This window comes from Pleurodeles waltl, chromosome 1_1 (assembly GCF_031143425.1).
Source record: "Pleurodeles waltl isolate 20211129_DDA chromosome 1_1, aPleWal1.hap1.20221129, whole genome shotgun sequence".
NCBI classification, from domain to species: domain Eukaryota; kingdom Metazoa; phylum Chordata; class Amphibia; order Caudata; family Salamandridae; genus Pleurodeles; species Pleurodeles waltl.
In genome coordinates, this window is record NC_090436.1 from 397,693,204 (window position 1) to 397,711,668 (window position 18,465).

The 18,465-nt window shown below is 41.7% G+C and overlaps 1 protein-coding gene across 2 annotated transcripts in view; it reads right to left on the reverse strand.

Annotated features, from left to right (window-relative positions):
- Positions 1 to 18,465, reverse strand: part of PDE8B (phosphodiesterase 8B) — a 900,595-nt gene that overhangs the window by 181,354 nt on the left and 700,776 nt on the right. For both annotated transcript variants that reach the window (XM_069223470.1, XM_069223477.1), the window contains 2 exons: positions 2,590 to 2,635; positions 2,136 to 2,271 (listed from right to left, as the gene is read on the reverse strand). In XM_069223470.1, coding sequence (XP_069079571.1) covers positions 2,136 to 2,271; positions 2,590 to 2,635 — 182 coding nt within the window. The remainder of the gene's footprint in view (positions 1 to 2,135; positions 2,272 to 2,589; positions 2,636 to 18,465) is intronic.

The window sequence follows — 18,465 nt, forward strand, 5'->3', positions numbered from 1 at the left end:
ATGTAAATTTTAATTTTAATGGGAATGTTGAAGCTTTTCTAAATTCAACTAAAGCCGCTCATCATCCATACTATATCGTACACTTGCAGTGCTCTCACAAATAAATCTGAATAAACTGAATATTTAGAGGCCAATTTCACATTTTGCTTCTTTATTTAAATACAGGTTATTAATCTGTTAATATTACTTAATTTTCTAAGCAGTCGCGGTCCCTCTTGGTTAGGCTTCACTGATGGCAGAGCCTGTGGCGGCACCATAGTTGAAATCATGACATCCACCCGCCTCTCAACAGAGCAGGAGGACTGTCAGTTTCGTGGCCAATGTGCCCTGTCCACCAAACGCTAACTGCTAAGTGAGCCGCAAAGTCATTGAGGCCTACTCATAAAGCAGAATTGCAGTCATTTGTCTGGTTTGTATAAAACTGACCCAGAGAGCAAATACAACAAGCGCAGATGAATTATCCCAACCTAATCTATCTCTATACAACGGACTTTGATTAATTGTTGATCTGTTCATGAGAGAAGGCACAATAACGAATATTTTACAAAACTGGCAAGTAAGTACCCCGTGTGTATGGTGTAAGCAATATCCCTATTGAGGCTTTAAATATGTGTAAATGATTTTTGGCCACCTCATTCATAGCGATGTCTCAAATGACTAATTTCTTTGCATGGGACTAGGAGAGCCACATGGAGTGTAGACCTCCTGTAAAGGGTAATATATCTTCCAGTGTGATCTCCTTTACCTCTGCCTCAGTGGTTACTGAGTCTCTCATGGTGAGAAACTAAATGTGTTGCAGCCGCTTGAGGACCGTCTCCCAGTCTTCTAGCTTCAAGTACTGACCATAGCTCTTGTTGAAGCAGAATCTAAACAAGCATTTGCAATGTAATGGGTCTCGCATTACGTCGAGTTAGAGCTATCAGCGATGTAAACTCCTAACTGGACTTTCCTTGCCACAATAAATGAAAAAAAAAAACGAGCGCAATCACGCTTGCGCTGCAAAATAAAGAGAAGAAGTAGTCCACAAACCATACAGAAAACATGGAGCCTCATCTGTTTCCAGTAGTTTACTGGTGCTCTCAAGAAGGGCTAAACACTGAAAAAGGCATGACATATGCATGCCTTTCACAAATGAAAACAAGCGGATTTAAAAGGCAAGCCCACAAACCAATGAAAGTGACTGACGTAACATGGGCGTGGTTAAAATCCCCCTAAAGAGAGATTAGAAGAGGGACGGGGCGCTTTGCGCTCATCCCTAAATAGGGCGATGAAATACACAACACTACAGAAATGTATCTCTTGTTCCTGCTCAACACAAGTAGAAAAGTTGGCGCGTCTGAAGGTAAGCTAATACAATGATGTGCAGCCATCTTGAGCATCATTTACAAATATCGAATATTAATTAGAAAGTCTATCTCCAAATATATGCAACAATGAAGATTTTCCATTTTAAAATAGACATTATGGGGGTCATTATGACCCTGGGGGTCTTTGACCGCCAGGGCCAAAACGACGGGAGCACCGCCAACAGGCTGGCGGTGCCTCCCGGCGAATTTGGACCGCGGCGGTAGCGCCGCGGTCGCACCGCCGGGGTCAGCAGTGTACCGCCAGTTTTGCCCCGGCGGTGATAATCCGCCAGGGCAGCGCCGCAAGCAGCGCTGCCCTGGGGATTATGACTCCCCTACCACCAGCCTGTTTCTGGCGGTTTGCACTGCCAGGAAGAGGCTGGCGGTAAGGGGACTCAGGGGGCCCCCAGGCAGAGCCCCGTCGCGCATTTCACTGCCCGAATTTCGGGCAGTGAAATGCGCGACGGGTGCTACTGCACCCGCTGCACATCAGCATTGCCGCCGGCTCAATTACGAGCCGGCTGCAATGTTGATGTGACATTTCCGCTGGGCCAGCGGAAATGTCAAAATAGGGAGCCAGCCATACCGCCAGCAATGGCGGTATTCTGGCGCCCGCAATTTCGGCGGTCTGCCATGCAGACCGCCGAGGTTGTAATGACCCCCTATATGTAGATTACACCAGCAACTACAGATGTGAGATCTGGAATTCCACATTTGCAAATGGCTTGCAGCCAATAGGACACGGAATTAAGAACAACTTCGAGCATTATTATACAGACAGGTACATACCTTTTATGTGTAACAGCTTCTAATTCGAAAATATTAAAATCCCAGCTCTCTTCATTATCAAGCAACAGTGCAATACGTGGAGGAACGTCATTGACAGTGACCGTCGCTGGTAGATGACCGTGGCTGTGATGCATGTCTATTAAGAGAGAATTAGAGAAAATATTCGCCTTTACAATCAATATCATTATTCTTTCCAAGACTCTACCTTTTGGTCTGTAATTAGGACATGCATTAATAGTATTCTGTCTGATCATTAGGGTAGTTTGGACAAGTAGAAATTGTTTTGCCTTCAATGAAAATGTCTTTAATAGTTACAGATGTTGAGGTCCAGGAACCTTAGAAGCAGCAACAAAGAGCTGCCCTTCCCCTCATGCATAAATGCCCTGAATAAAAATGCAAGCTGCCCCCTCAGTGAACTAATGAAATGGAGCAACACATAAAGGCATATACTTACTTTTAGAAAAAACATACTCGTTTCCTGAAAGTCTTCTCAAGCCATCCTGAAACAGAGACATGCGCAGTTATTAGAAACAAATGCAATGTCGCAGTATTATGCATATTTTTGCCTAATGCTTAATGAGAGCCCACTGGTATTTACATCATGAACATTTCCCCCCGAGCATATCAACGTCACTTCTACGTGGTCTCGTAGGCTTTGTAGTTTCCCCCAAAGAAGCACATATCGCCATGGGTTGGTGGAGTGTTTATTAACCATGGAACCTTTACCCACTGCAAACAAGTAGCGTGAAAACATTTAACAGAGCAGTATCTACTTCACCTGGTGCCAGTGCTTTAAATGAGCTGGTCCTCATGGTACTGAGTGCCAGCACATCTGAGGTTTCCCTGTTTGAGTACCGGAACTTCTCAATGGCCAGAAAGAGTACTGGTAATCCGGGAGGTGCAGCCACCCTCATGTTAGGTGTGTTTAGGCGTGTGTGACAAGTGGTGCTATGCTGCTGTTGTGGCTACTATCAGAGCCGTATACCATTGACAGTCAATCCAAGATAGCGTCAGGTATCTCTAAACCATGGCTACTCGCAAACAATTTCCCAGGGGCCTAAATGGTTGGTCTGTTATGTGACTGAGGGCCGCATTGACGCTAGCAGGGTGGTGGTCAGGGTAGGGGCAGCCCAGCCACCCTGTGGAATTTTGGTATCTGGGCTTTCCCTGGGTTTAGTGCCTTAGTAAAATCAGCTTTTTTTTATAAAGGAAGAAGCGTCCCTTAGATAGGACTATAGATTTAACTATCACATAGAATCACAATGAAGTCTATAGAAAGCATGCAATAAATCAGTATATTTATTCCAAACGAAGTAAGAAAACAGTGTAGTGGGAAAACAAAATGTCTTGGAAACCATAAATCATAATTGCTCAGGCATACCCTATGTGACAGAAAGCACAGTGAAAGTCACAATGTTAAAGTCTCTTGCTTATGTCAAAACATATATTACTGTACAGAGTCCATTACTAAATGTCGACGATATTTCAACCCTTATTTGATTGTTTCGATCATTACCAGGACCTAAAAATTATGCCTGAGATGCACATAAGTAGTAACTGACTATATAACCAAGACCAGAATAAACCTTTGGGGGGGGCATCTGTCAATTAAGAAGTCCTCAATAAATCAACCGTAGTTATGATCCTCAATCAAGGCTCTCAATGGGCAATTAGCAGTAATTACTTAGGACAAAACAAGTTACTGGATGCCCCACTGGGAACCACCAAAGTCCCAACAGCATAACGTGTACGCATGTACCAGCATGCAAGCAAATTATTGGCAAAGAAAGCCTGGAGCCAAAAGCAGCCATGCATAGTGCGCAGGTAGTTAGTATATATAAAGAAGTATATTAGGGTTGATTGTACCAAAGACAGAGAAGAGTTTGGGGAATATCAATATAGAAGATATTTTATTGTGGTGAGCAGGTATGATACATTTGGGAAATGATTAAGTACGGTATCAGTAGAGCGTAGTGTTGACAAAACAGCTTCAAAGGGGCTACTTAAATTGCTGATGGTGAGAAATGATTTAAGGTGGTTGCAACATGATATTTCAGGATTTTAGACAATATTGGGACTGAGCAACAGTTTGCTAGGCAAGATGGATCAGCTGTGGGTTTCTTGATTAAAGAAAGGACTATGGCAAATTTGATGCATTAGGGGTAGATACCAGGTCTGAGAGAATTAAGTTGAAGTGTGATGTCAGGCAAGGACATGAGATCAGAGGGCAAGAGGTTTGACGATTTGCAGGCTGAAAGGATCTGCTTGTGCACAGGAGGGGTCACAAGAGAGGTTAATATTCATAATTGTAAGGACAAATTCTGCTGGGCATGGCAATAAATGCACAGATAGCTTGGTAGCACTGGTGAGGATAAAAGGAGATGAATATGAAGATGAGACATGAGGGATTAGAGGGTGGTTTTATTTTAGTGGTTTTGGAGGAAAAATATACAGAGAAATCAGAGGCAAACAGAAGGAGACTGAGAGAGGTGAAGTTGGGAAAGAAAATTGTTGATAGTATCAGCAAGTCATTAGGGTGTGAGCTGAGGGTGGTAATCAGGTTCTGAAATGTATTTGCACTTTGTTGTGTAGAATGTGGCCGTGAGCTGATACATGACTAAATTATAAGATTTCAGGATTCAATATTGCTTGATTTATGCCATTTGCGAAGAAATGCTCACATATTCACCTTCCTGCATCAGATGGTTAGAGGAAGCAACGGTTAAGGAGAGAGCATAAGTTGGGTGAAAGTAGGTAGAGAACAGTGGTAGGTAAATTGACTTCTCACTGTGTCATTAAATGCATTGAGGAAAGTTGAGTGAAGCAGAGGTTCATGGTTTTTATGAAAGAATGAGGCAAAGGCTGTAGGAGAAGCTGTGGGGTAATTATTAGCATAAGCAGGACAGCAAGGTGTGAGAGACAGATACAAGGTAGTGTTTAAGTGAGAGATTTGTAGATGAAGATAAGATCTAGTTGTTTTTCATGAGTGTGGGCGGAGAGTGAGTTGGTGTTTAGAAGTGAATGGTCAGAAAGAGTTTAAGTATAAATGAATAAGTCTAATATATTCATGAGGTTGAGGCACATTTTTAAGGTTGCTGGCAACAAGGATTTTACAAAAAGACAGAAGGATAGATGGCTACTATATGTACATTAGAGTGGCTAGTAGCAGTGATGCAGTAGAATTCTAGAGTGGATGATGAGGAGTCTATTATAGGGTGAGGATGGTTGTTATGGGCTTGCTGACTTTGCCAATATAAAAGTCGCCCACTAGAGATAAGTCATCTTTTGATGAAAACTTCAGGCAGATATTTGGACCACCACATGCCTGCAGCAAACTCTACTCAGTGAACACAAGTTCGCCAACACATGCACTGTGGATAAATATTCCTTACTTCCCCGACATGTGCAATGTGAATGAATATTCCTTACAAATATGTTTATCCTGAGGCATATAAATTGGGCCTGCTTTGCAATCTTCACATATTTTGGGAATTTTCTCAGGAATATAAATTGCATCAGACTTGCTATAAAATGTGTTCCAAAGATCCCTCCAATATCATTCCCCTGCCTCTAAACCACTTACAACAACATCCTGCAGGTCCATGGTTATAAAAGATTATTTCTGTTATCAGACATTGTAAGTACAGTATGAGAGCCAGAGCTGTAGGCACCTGCAAGCATCAGGTCAAGCCTTTAGGTCTACTGCTACTAAATGTAGCGAAAGATTGCGATACTGTCTACAGGACATCATTGGTACCAGATAATCCGAACGGAGGGCCATTGAACTAAGAGCACAGCAAATACTGCATGGTTCTTTGCATAATGTGCATATTACATTGAGTCTTCTCAGTGTTCACAACATCATACCGGTGACGGTATGCTTTGTCAAATTCTCCTTGAACATTACAGTAAAAGAAAGACTAAGGTACTAAACTCACAAGAAATACTCAAGATTGGTGATATAGACTCAGATGAATAATTGTGCCATCCCCCAGACTGGACCCAATCCTTTAAACTGTGCATATATTTACACATAAAAGATGCACACCTATGTCTTGCATGGATGTGCATAATTTGTGATGATTCTCAAAGTCTCCAGAAGTTTGTATATTAATCTATGAACCTCACAGGTTTCCACTCAGACACAGATTTCTCCTTCATCACAAGGGCAACAACTGTCCATGTGGAGAAGTCACCTCTTGAAAAAAGGCAGTGTCTTTTGAACAGTGTGATCGTAATTGTATCCCTACACTACTCTGGTCTAACTTTAAGTGGTCTACTAGAGTGAGGAATGCCACTGTAAATATGTCTGAATACTCAAAAATTTCTGTTTTTTTTAATGTCATTATACAACCCGTATCCCATACATATTGATGCAGCATAAGGAGAGAAACGGGGCATTTGGCACAATTGTAATTTCAATCTGTGCATGTAAATATACTCCGGATGACAATTTACACAAATAGGTAAGCAAAATGTTTTGTTTATCAGGCCCTCTGTTCTTTTTGTTATCTTCAGAAACATATTTGTTTTTGCATCATGAATCTGCCTGCATGATAGCATTTTGGCTAGGTGTGTGCTAAATAAATACCACCCATCTTAATACATGCATACAAGATGGGATGTTTGAATGCAAGAAATATATAATCTATGAACGAAAACACCAAAAAATATGACCCACCAGTATCATCCTTCTATCCATTCCACTGCAGTTATCATTTTCTTTTTTCATTGCACCTACTATCTCCTCTAATCATAATCTTGGTCTAAGGTCTGATTCATCGGTTGTCCTTTATACTCGCATTCCCTTTATATCTCATAGTTGTCATTTTCACATTTTTGACCTCTCCAAAGTCTGCTGCTTAAGTTTAGTTAAATTCATACTTTAAACCATCCTTCCCTTTCCAGCCTACCATTCCTGTATATTGGTCTAGTCCGTAGATTTTAATTCCCATCCTCTATTCCTCTTTTTCTAATCTCCAATAGTCAGTCAGTCATAAATAATTTTATTTGGCTTAAACCTTAAAAGTATAAAAATAATAAAATATACGAAGTTCGATATAAAAACCTATACATAAGCAGACAATTATACAAAATTAATTTTAAAAAAAGGGATTCCCTATTACATAATACATTCAGATACATAATTCATAATTCTAAATCTTATTGACAAACTCTACTTACATAATTCATTAAGTTATTTTAACTTTCAACCAATTTCATTTCCTAGTAGTTCTTTAAAAAAAAAATGCATGCTAACCAAATTGTCCCACATACAATTCTAACAGAACTCAAATCCTTACAATGAAATAAAGTGCAATTTCCAATTTAAAGTGCTCTATATTTTACATCTGGCCACTTTATAACGGAAGGACCCCCATATTTACTACTAAATTGTTTCAATCCCCAGACCGATGATAAAGCTTTATTTTTTAGGGCTTCAATATGATCTTTCCATTTCAAGTCTGAGTCAAACCACATACCTAAATATTTATATATTTTTTACCTTCTCTAGTTTTTGACCTCCTAACAGGTAAGCAAAATCACTCTTCACTTTCCCCATAGACATAATCTTAGTTTTTTCCAAATTCACGACCATTTTTTTCTTTTGGCAATAAGAGTGGAACACCTCTAATTTCCTTTGTAGACCTCACTCCGTCATATCCATTATCACTAAATCGTCAGCATATAATAGGCAGGAAACAGGTACACCATCCAATTTTGGCTTAGGCCTTTAACCTCCTGCAGCAACCCGGGCAAATCTGACAAAAATAATGTAAATAATATTGGTGCCAACACACAACCTTGGCGCAAACCGTTCTTTATAGGGGAGATCTTTTTTGACAGTGAGCCACTCGTGTCTAAAATTACCTGGGCCCAATTTTGTGAATGCAGACCCTGAAGGAGAAATAATAAATCCAAATCAATCCCTAACTGTCTTAGCATGTTCCATAGCAAATTCCTATCTACCAAATCAAATGCGGCACGAAAATCCACAAAACAGCAGAACAGGCTTCCTCGCATTTCCATTGATTTTTTTGCTAAAGACCACAAACTAAAACAGTGGTCCATTGTCGAGTGCCCTTCCTTAAATCCGTCATGTTCTACAGGTATCAAATCATTTTCCTCTGCCCATTCTTTAATTAACCCCAGCAATATCTTTGTGAATACCTTTTCACCTACGTCTAATAAACTTATCAGCCGATACTTTTTGGTTGTATTGGATCCTCCTTTTTATGGATCGGTCTTATCATGGCTCCCTTCCAATTCTCTGGAAAACGGCCGTAATCAAGAATTTTACAAAACGTATCATTGAAAAATGTAGTCCACCAATCAATCTTTTTGTTAAATTTTTATAGAGAGATTGTTTGGGCTGGCCGCTTTAGTTAATTTAAGTCTACAATAGTTTATTTTATTTTTTGTGGGGCAAAAGCTAATCTCATATTCTCACCCATCTTCCTGATGACACCATATCCTTCCTCAGTATCGATACCATCATATACGGTAGACAGATATTTATACCAATCCTCTTCTCCAACCAAACACCAAATGGTTTCTGATGCTTTCCCCCCCCTTACCAACTGCCAAAAGCCCCTAATATTCCTTGTTCTTATCACTTCGATCATTGTGTCCCAATTTTTACCAATATATTCCAGTTTCTTCTGTCTTATGAATGTTTTATAACTCTGTTTTGCCTGACAGAGCTGCACTTCTGTGTCGATAGTGGGTCTTTTCCTAAATTCCCTTTCTAATATTCAAATCTTTTGCTTTTTACACCTACATTCCCAATTAAACCATCCTTTACTATTATTAATCTTATATGGTTCTCCCCTTCATCTTTCTCACTTGCTGTTTTTTAAATTTTGTTTTTAGGCAGTCCACCATGCCCCTATTATAACCTTTAAACACATCTCTTGGATCCTCCTCCATTGTGAGGTTTGGATATTTGACTATCAATTCATTAAGTGCTTCTAGACTACTTTCTGTAAAACGGGTCGTAATTCTACGAGGGTACTCAACTAGCGCTATCAATGCCTTTTCTCTCTGATTTTTATCAGTTGGTCGTATTGTTAATCGAAGTGGCCAATGATCGCTGCCCTCTATATGCTCAACTTCAAAGTCCTGCACTTCTCCAAAGGACCAAGCATTTACAAAAGCATAATCAATGGGGCAAATCTGGTTGCCTATTGAAAAGTCTGTTTTGCCGGGCGATCCTTCTTCATAGGACCATTTAGACAGAACATACCTTGGGATCCTAAGGTTCTTACTAAGGACAAATCACGTGCAGAACATTCTACTTTTAGGAAGATGCTATTTTTTGGTATTTGTGCAACAACCAGTAGCTCCTTATACAGTTTATCAATACTATTGGGATTAAGTTTGTGATTAAAATCTACCAACATTAGGGTCAAGTATCCTGGTTTACCAATACTTAATAATTGCAGATCTTCCTCAAACAGACCCCGCTGAATGTCATAATCATACATATTCCCCGGTTGTATATATACATTAATTATTATTAACCGTTTAGCACCTCCAATTGTATTATAGAAATCCACCTGGCCTGTCAATAGCCAACGACATTTAGTTTTTATCTCTATTAAACTTATTCGCTATTCTTGTTGAGGCTAAGGCTATTAGGCCCCCTGATGGGCGACCTGACCCTTGCCGTGTTGCTCCCCTGAAGAGTCTCATGAAACCATCTACTGGATCAGGTTTGTCGCACTGGAAACACAATATACCACACTTTCCAAACTCTCCTTTAAATAGGTCTTGTTTTAAATGCTTTTTATAACCTCCCATATTCCAGGAGAAAATCAAATGGCTGTGCGACGGGCTTAACTCCTAATCCACGACACTCAATTTGCCCCTCCTATAATTATCACAAGGGTTTACAAGGGTCTCACGGCAGTTCCTCCACTGTGGGTCATGATTTTCAGTAAAACAGTTACACTTAAACTGCCATTATTTCCATCCACGCACCTTCTTAGATTGTTATTGTATAACAAATTACACTGCACTTGGTTAGGGAACAGACCTGCATGACACGTAAGGACCCTCCCATCTTGAGACTCGCACCCTAACTCGCTTTGTTATTCTAGTCTTATACCCCCCTTCCCTAACTCTGCCTCTGCATGCAGTACCAGACGTCTAATGCATTCAGAGAAGAAGAGTGCTTTAGTCATCTCTTCCCCCTCCGCGCTTAATATAAATCCTATTTGCTTTATATCTTCTGACTCAATTTCACATAGACTTGGACACCGGGCCATAACTTCTAGAAGTCGGGTACGATTCAGAGGTTTTCCTCCCAATCTCTCTTCTCCAAGGTGCTAGATAGATCCACCTACATTTACTTCCGCTAGGGCTCTCCCACTCGCTCTTTTCCTCAGGACCTTTAGGTTCCATTACTTCCATCTCCACAGCCGTTCTATGAGTAACTTCCTTTCTTTTTCCTTGCTGGCTAACTTCTCTGTATGGTACAATAGGTACTTTTTGTAACATGGACCCTTGCTCTAGGGCTGCTACTTCCCACCCTTGTCCTCTGTCTGTCCCGTTGGGTATTGGCCTGGGCTATCTTTCCCTCGCTCCCTACTGAAGTTTTCCTCCCAACGTTTCTTTGTTTACTTTGCTTCCTACACTGGAGTTTATAGTGACAACTATTGAACCTATAACCCTTTCTCCCCCTTCTACGATTCCTCTTTATCACCAGCATTGGTTGTTTGGAAACATATAATGACGGTTAGTCTAATGTCTGTATTTTATCTGTTTCCCCTCCTTCATTACTGAGTTCCCGGGTATCATGTTGTATCATGAGTATCTGTTTCTTGATCTCTTTTTTCTAGCACAGGACGTACTAGGGTTGGCATACTGCTATTAATACATTTTAACTCTGCTGTTATCTCTTGTAATTGATTTTTATGTACTTTCTTCAGACTATTGTTTGCAGTCAGTACTTCCAAAATTGCCTGCAAAGTCTTCTGCATTAGGAACATTACCTCTAGTAGTGACTCAGCTGGTACAGCAGTAGTATCAGATGCAGATGCAGATGCAGATTGTTTGGCCAAAATAGGTGACGACAACAAAATATCCAACTTTTTACTACCTTCTGCAACACCCCCTAACCCCCTCTAAAAACCTCCCCCATTCCAAAGCCAGCGGTATCACCTCCTCAGAGTTTATACTATACCTTTCTTGGGATGAGATGCAGGGGGATGACGATTGCCTAGGCTCCAGCAAACCCTCACACCCACCACCCTCCTCTGACCTTCTCTCCAATAACAAGTCCTCCGTTTGCAATGAGTCTGAGATTGGGAACTCATTCGTCCTAAATTGTTTGCTTTCACTCTGATTGGCATCAAACATATTACTCCCCTTTGATAACTGTAACTGTGACGTGTGGTGTTTTTGTTTTAAGTATCTCCCCACAAAATGTCTAATTGATGCTCCGAGAGGGGTTCCTGAGGATCTTTCATGGTTATCCCTAACAGCTCTATCCGCTCTATTATCTCTCGAAGTTTCCTCCTGTCCAGATGACTGAAGTACTTTCTCCCCGCCTCCTTCTTGATTTCCAAACAGCGATAACCCTAGAGGCGGGTATTCCTCCATGAACTCCTTTGCCTGGGGTGTGATTTTAATCCCTTTTTTCCACCACCACGTGATCTCGCCTTACTCGCCGGCATACTGTGTCCTATAGATGCTATATATAATATATATGTACTATAAACAAAATATATATATATGTGTATCAAATGGTATCAAGTAGTATATATCACTCTTTAGGGCGATACTCCCCACGCAAGACCACAAAAAGACACAGGGACAGACTACAAGGTTTAAACTTGCCAATCTGTTTGGTACTTAGTTAAACATTTCAGGAGTTATTGCCGAGATATTGCCAAGATGTAATTATAGCTCTTCTTCTGGAGGAAAATTTCCCAAGGTCTACTTTCTTGAATTCTTAGGTTCCTAAGTTCTTAGACAGAATGCGATGAACACACAGAGCGCATGGGAAAGAGGGGGGAGTCAAACCCCTGCGGGGGACAAGCCGCACTGGCCTAATACCAACCGCCTCCGCCCCACCACTGGGGGAGCTGCAGCACTAGCTGCTTCCAACAAGCTCTGTTCTGGGGGCCTCCCTCCGCTCAAGCTCTAAGTATTAAAGAACTAATATAACCTGAGCACCACAGGGACCCACTGGACCAACAGACAAAAACTTATTCTGCCCGGGTTAGAATATTTTCTCCTCCGTATTTTTCCAGGGCAGGTCCTTGTGGGAGGATACTAACTCCTCCATTTATGATGGGTTTAGTAGTTTAGTAGTTTAGTAATTTAAAAGTTTAAAAGTTTAACAAATAAAGTTTTTTTTTCTGCACCTTTTTTCTGCACCTTCAGCAACTTGCTGCTGCTTGCTGCTTGGTGATACGGGGGCAGAGCGGGCCCAGAGAGACACAGAAAGACACAGAAAGGCCTTACTCAGAGGCAGGAGCAGTGGCAGAAGCAAAGGTCACCAACTCCCGCCACGCACGCTCACCAAACTTGCGCACGCTCACCAATCAGGTTGTAGCCAGCCCTTCCAGGTACCTCAAGCGAACTTCTTAATCAATGCGGGTTTGTACAGTCGCGTAGACACCATCTCTACTATAGCCTTGTCTAATAGTGACACCTGCTCTGCGCAAGGCCGCTGTCAGGGGCTGTTCATGGCTGGAGCCAGGGAGCAGGGAATCATATGAGACTCTTGATTTTGTATTTTCTGGAGCTATTATAGCAGGTATTTGGGTAGCCCCAGGTTCAAAGGATTAATATTGTCAAGGCAGGAGCCAATGGTGGATGGATGGCAAGGTGTCTTCTGATCTCCTCTGGGTCACCCTAGTCTGAGGGCAGACTACCCACACTGATCTCCCCATAGCTCCTTGAAACCCTCGCTGCTGCTCAAAGACCGCTAGGAGCTAGACTTTGCTCACGCCCACCTCTGTGGAGCACACCCAGGTGGCTGATTATCTCCAATAGGAAGCTGTACATATATTGTTTGAATTAGCTTTAACTTACCATATTTTGCCCACTATTACCTCTGTACTGCTTTTTTGTCCTTTTTTCGGGAACTACCTTACCACATTGAATTATTTATGCTATGTTGTTTCTCTCTTTCAATTTGCCTGTCCTTGTTTCACAAGCAAGTTGTCTTTTCTTAAGAACCCTGTGCCCCTTCTTGATTCCAATTTTTTGAAGTATTTGCCTGGAATCATTGGACCTATTTGCTCATACCTTTGCTTCTTTAACTCTATACATTTTCCCCGTAATCTCTAAATAGTGATTTACCATGACACTGTGTGCATAATATTTGGTTTTGTTCAGAATAACAATGTGGAAAATGTTCTGCATATGTTGAAACTGTTAAGAAATTAATGCATCTTTCTCCATCTTCTAATTATTGTGGCTTCTGTGATGCAGAGGTAGATCTGCATGAAGAGGCACTACAGGCCTGTGCAATCTATCTACTGGAACACTATGCATCTTTTCTTCAGATGTTAGTGGTTAACTGAGTCCTATATGAGCCATGGCCTATCTGGGCATTTGCGCTGCAGGGAGGTAGCCTACATCTACCACCTCAAGAGGTGGAAAAGAACTGCCTCTCAAAATAAAGGGGTGAGAGAGTCACACTTGATGAGCAGTTAGGGGCTAAGTTATACCAGATTAGCCAAAGAGTTCCTAAATGCAACCCATGATCTTGGGGGATGCACCGCTAAACCACAATCTCCCAGGGCTCTTCCGATTTTGCTCATGCTCCAGGTCAGCACCTCTAAAAATGGACTATCCCATCAATGGATGATATTATTTCAACAACCAACGAGTTGCTCTGTGTGTATGGGATCAGCCAGTGACTTTATACAGTGCTGTGGAGTTACTAAATTACACCACCCATTTAAAACAGATAAATCCATGACTTTCTTGTGTTTGGCTATGGATATTAATGCCCACTGGCCCTAAGAAGCTCTTACTTCCGGCACTATCGAAATTGACATTAAATAATGAGCAAAAAAAACACACTACCCTCCCGTGTGACTATCCTATACATTATCAATGATGCAGCTGTTTCAAACGTTTTGCACATTCTCAGACATTTAGGGCCTCATTAGGAGTGTGGCTGTCTTCAGACTGCCACACTCATGGTGGAGGTCAGGACTGCCACTGTTGCAGCGGTTTGACCGCCATATTAAAACCCTGGTGGTCAGTTCAGGGAACAGTGGATTATGACTTTGTACTCCACCAGCCTTTTCATGGAGGTAACACAGCCATGAAAAGTCTGGCAGAGGACAGGTGCAGGGGCCCCCCTGCCCAGAACCATCACAATGTTCACTGTCTGCATTGTAGAAAGTGAACACTGCGATAGTGCTGGTGCATCTTGCGTGCTACAGCATTCCCGTCGGGTGGATTAAAAGCCAGAGCCAATGCTGTAGCCAGTTTACACCTAGGCCGGCAGGCGGAAACCCTAGCGGAAAACTCTTAATAACTCCGGCAGGGTGGTCGCCACGAAGGCGGTGGCCACCATGTCAGAGGTTTGGCAGACAGGCTTTTCTGTCCATCAAACTTGTAATGAAGGGCTCAGAGTACATCTACAAGAAATCGACAGGGCTGAAGATCTGATTTTTCCAGTAGTAACTTGTGAAACATCTAAGTAACAAGGCAATAAAAATCAAGAGCACAAATGTGAACAAACCAATTAAGATAAAACCACAACATATTGCACATCTTGGGCCAGAACACAAAACATTTTTGGCTGGTGCTATTTTATGTCCTTGGTAGCAAGTTAAGCAGTGTTTGGTGCAAACATCTTGTATTATGGAAGCAAGTTTGTGGGGTGGGTAATGTATGACAAGAATATGTGTTCATGTTTGTTGTGTGCCATTTTGTTGTTGTGGCCTCCTTTTTCTTGTACTTGTGTGTTTTTACGCTGCATTACTGCAATGTGATGCTGCTGTAGTGTGGTTGAAGTCTTTATTGTGTGATTTTTTTAATTAATTGCATTACAATATATAATTCAGTATTTAAAACAATTTCTTTATGACCATCCCATGCCCAACCAATGTACTATAATACAATTTATGCCTGTTTCTTGCAGGATAAATACACTAATACGTTTGTAAGACTTAGAATGCCATCGCTATGCTGCCAACACATATTTACAAAATTATTTTGAGTAGATTAAAAATAAAAAATTGTTATAAAACTCAAGGTGTTAAAATAGACCCAGTTACGCCAGTAATGGTGGCTGCAGTGTAGCGGACATATTATGAGCAGAACCATACTCATGCTAAATCAATGTTAAGGGCTAAATTCAAATCAATGGGCTGCCGACATGGATCTTAAAAGTATTTCCTGTAAGTGAGATAAAAAATTAATACAAGCCTATGGTGAACAAAAGTACGTTATATCACCACTAACAATAACTGCATTAGAGCTGTTGTGTGATGAGAGAGCCAAGCTCATACAGAATCAGGGTCAGGAGACTGCCATCGGACAGAACCGAAGCCGTTCCTGGCCACGTGATCAACTCTTGCCTAAGAGGCAACATTCATGGGAAAGCGGCATGAACCATAAGGCTGAATCAGAAACCTAAATGCTCACACCCCCTCCGCAGTCACCACTCAAGCTGTGATCTTTCCCTGTTTCACAAATCGCAACAAGAATTTCATCAGGGCACAGGTTAATCTAAAGCCCTTAGTGTCAAAACAGTCCAAAACAGCCTCCCTGCAGGACCTTATTCCTCTGGCGTCCCACTGTCTTGGAAGAAGCTCTCACCAATCTGTAGTATGGTGGGACATAGGCACAGTATATGACTGTTTTCCTCCTGCCCTGAATGACATAGCCGGCAGCCCCCTTGCTCTTCACATCATTTCCATGCTGGGTGACATGTGATTGGTAATAGACCTAACCTGTGCTTCATTAACTGAGACTTTGTTTGTTCCTTAAAAAGCTCACCAAGATAGCTCTGTGTTTTCAGCTGCTGGAAGGTTGGGAGTGTCAACCATCCATGTTTACTTTGAGCCAAGGTGGCCTTATCCTCAAGCATTGAAAGCTGTTTGGTGCTCAGATTTACTAACCTTTTGAACTCCTGGTAACTGATCTATAAGTCCCAAGAAGACATTAAGTTTAAAGAGCTCTAGGACCGCAGCAAATAAGATCGTGCTTGGGATCTGTGCTTTGAATCCAGTTCGATTCATTTGTAACGAGCAGACCTACATTTGTGACAATGCAGCATAAAGGCCCTCATCCATGCCAAAACTTGCTTGGTGATTCCAAATTCAAGTCTGATATGGGCGGGTGACACGTGAGAGGGGAGCTGGAAAATTGGTCTGTAGATCTTAAAGAGAGTTTTATTCAATATCTCAGTGACACTCCCTTTAAGTTTAAGCACCTTGCTCCCATATGTCAGTGTGGGCACAACCTTTGCCTGTGTCACCTGAAAGACTGGCGACAGAATGGGGCCTTTTATCTTGTGGTGAGGGACTTATGACCCACACACAGAGTATTACCGTTCCTTCTAATTTCTTCCTGTTGATCGGTATAACTTCCATTCCCATTGAAAAATACTCCCAGCTATTTAAAGCTATTAGTTGACTCAAGCCTCTCTGCCTCTTGGGATTTGGCCTTGCAAGGTCAAGATCATTGTTTTGGTTTTGTTGATTATCAGACCATTCTTAATTGAATAAGCCAATCTTGCATCAAGGAGACATTGCAGACCCACCTTCGTGTTACTTATTAGGGCCAAGTCGTCTGCGTACAGTAAGTAAATTAAAAATCTAGCTGAAGGCCCCCCCGCTTGGGTGGGTGGGAATTCACTGCATTTTACACTGGGGTTAAATCCGATTAGAACAAATTAAATAGCATCAGTGTTAGGACGCAGTCCTGCTTAAGGCTCTACGTAATTTTGATCTGCCTAGAAAGACGAGAGCCGTCCCCGATTTTTACTCGGACCCATGTGTCCTTGTGCAAAAGTTCCAAGGCCCCAAGAAGGTCAACAGGGATACTAAAATTGACTAGTTTTCGCCAGAGTTTCTCTCTATCGACCTCATCAAATGCCGACTTATAGTCGATGAACCCCAGGTAGACTTGGTGTATGTTAACCCTTGCCTGGTCCGATAGTAGGGAGAGAGCCATAAGGTTGACTGAGGTCCCAGTATGCCTCATAAATCCCACTTGGTTGAGGGGATAATATTATTGGCTTCAGCCCATGACTGCAGCTCCTCTAGTAGCACTCCAGCAAAGTATTTTGCATCATTGTCTATGAGAGCCACTAAACAATAGTTCGCAGAGGCTCCCTTGTCACCACCTTTGTAAAGTGGAACTAGGATCAAGCCACACTATAAAGGTGGAATGCCATTTGCTTGCAGAATAGTGGTAAACAGTGGTGCCAGATGACTAGACCAGAAGTTTGGGTCCTCTTTATAGATGGCTGAGGGCCAGGACCCCCCTCCCTACGTCCTTTTGCTATTTGCTTCCGGACTTGAGTGGGAGAAATGGAACACCATATTGCCGCTTGATTATTGCAACTGTGCTTGGATGATGATAAATTGACAGCCCCCAAGCTGTCCCCATCAGCGCAGAGCTTTATATTTTGTGACTCTGAATTGAAATGTTCATAGAGGAAATGGTACCAAGTTGACTTGTGTTGTTAGAGGAAGCCACGACTGAAGTAGTTCTACCCAATCCATTAAATGTCCACCCAAAATTTGCAGAGTTATTTGACTTACTGTCGTACATTCATTTGGCCCAAAATGAGGTGCAACTTGCCGCTCGAAGGTTCTTTTTCTCAGCTTTTAAATTTCTGCTAGCCTCCCTCAGCAGGTTAAGGTTTTCTGATTCCATAGGCAACCTGATAGTTACTTGCCTCTCCTATTGAGAGAGCTGCGCTGTTAGAGATCTGCTTAATCCTTGATTTACCTTGCTTGGCATGATGCCTTATAAAACCTTCTGTATACGTTATCCATTGGAACAAGAAATCACCAGCGGGCGAATGAGAGGATTTTTTTTTTTTTTATCCTTCGCTGCCAAGGTTGTGGTGCACCTAATGCGCTTTAGATCAATTGTGTCCACATTAAACCCAAAATCCGTTGTGCATTCAAAGTAATCCACACTAAAGTGTGGTTGATGTGTAAGATTCTGTTTTGACTGTTTTCTTGAGTTGTGTTTGCTATGTTTTAAGAGTGTCCTTATGTTGATTTGGACTGTAAATGTGTTATGCTCTGCTATTTACTTTGGATATGTCAACAAATGCAGCGACATTTCGAGCCAACCCAAAAAAGTGACACAGGCCGTGTAATAAACTAGCACT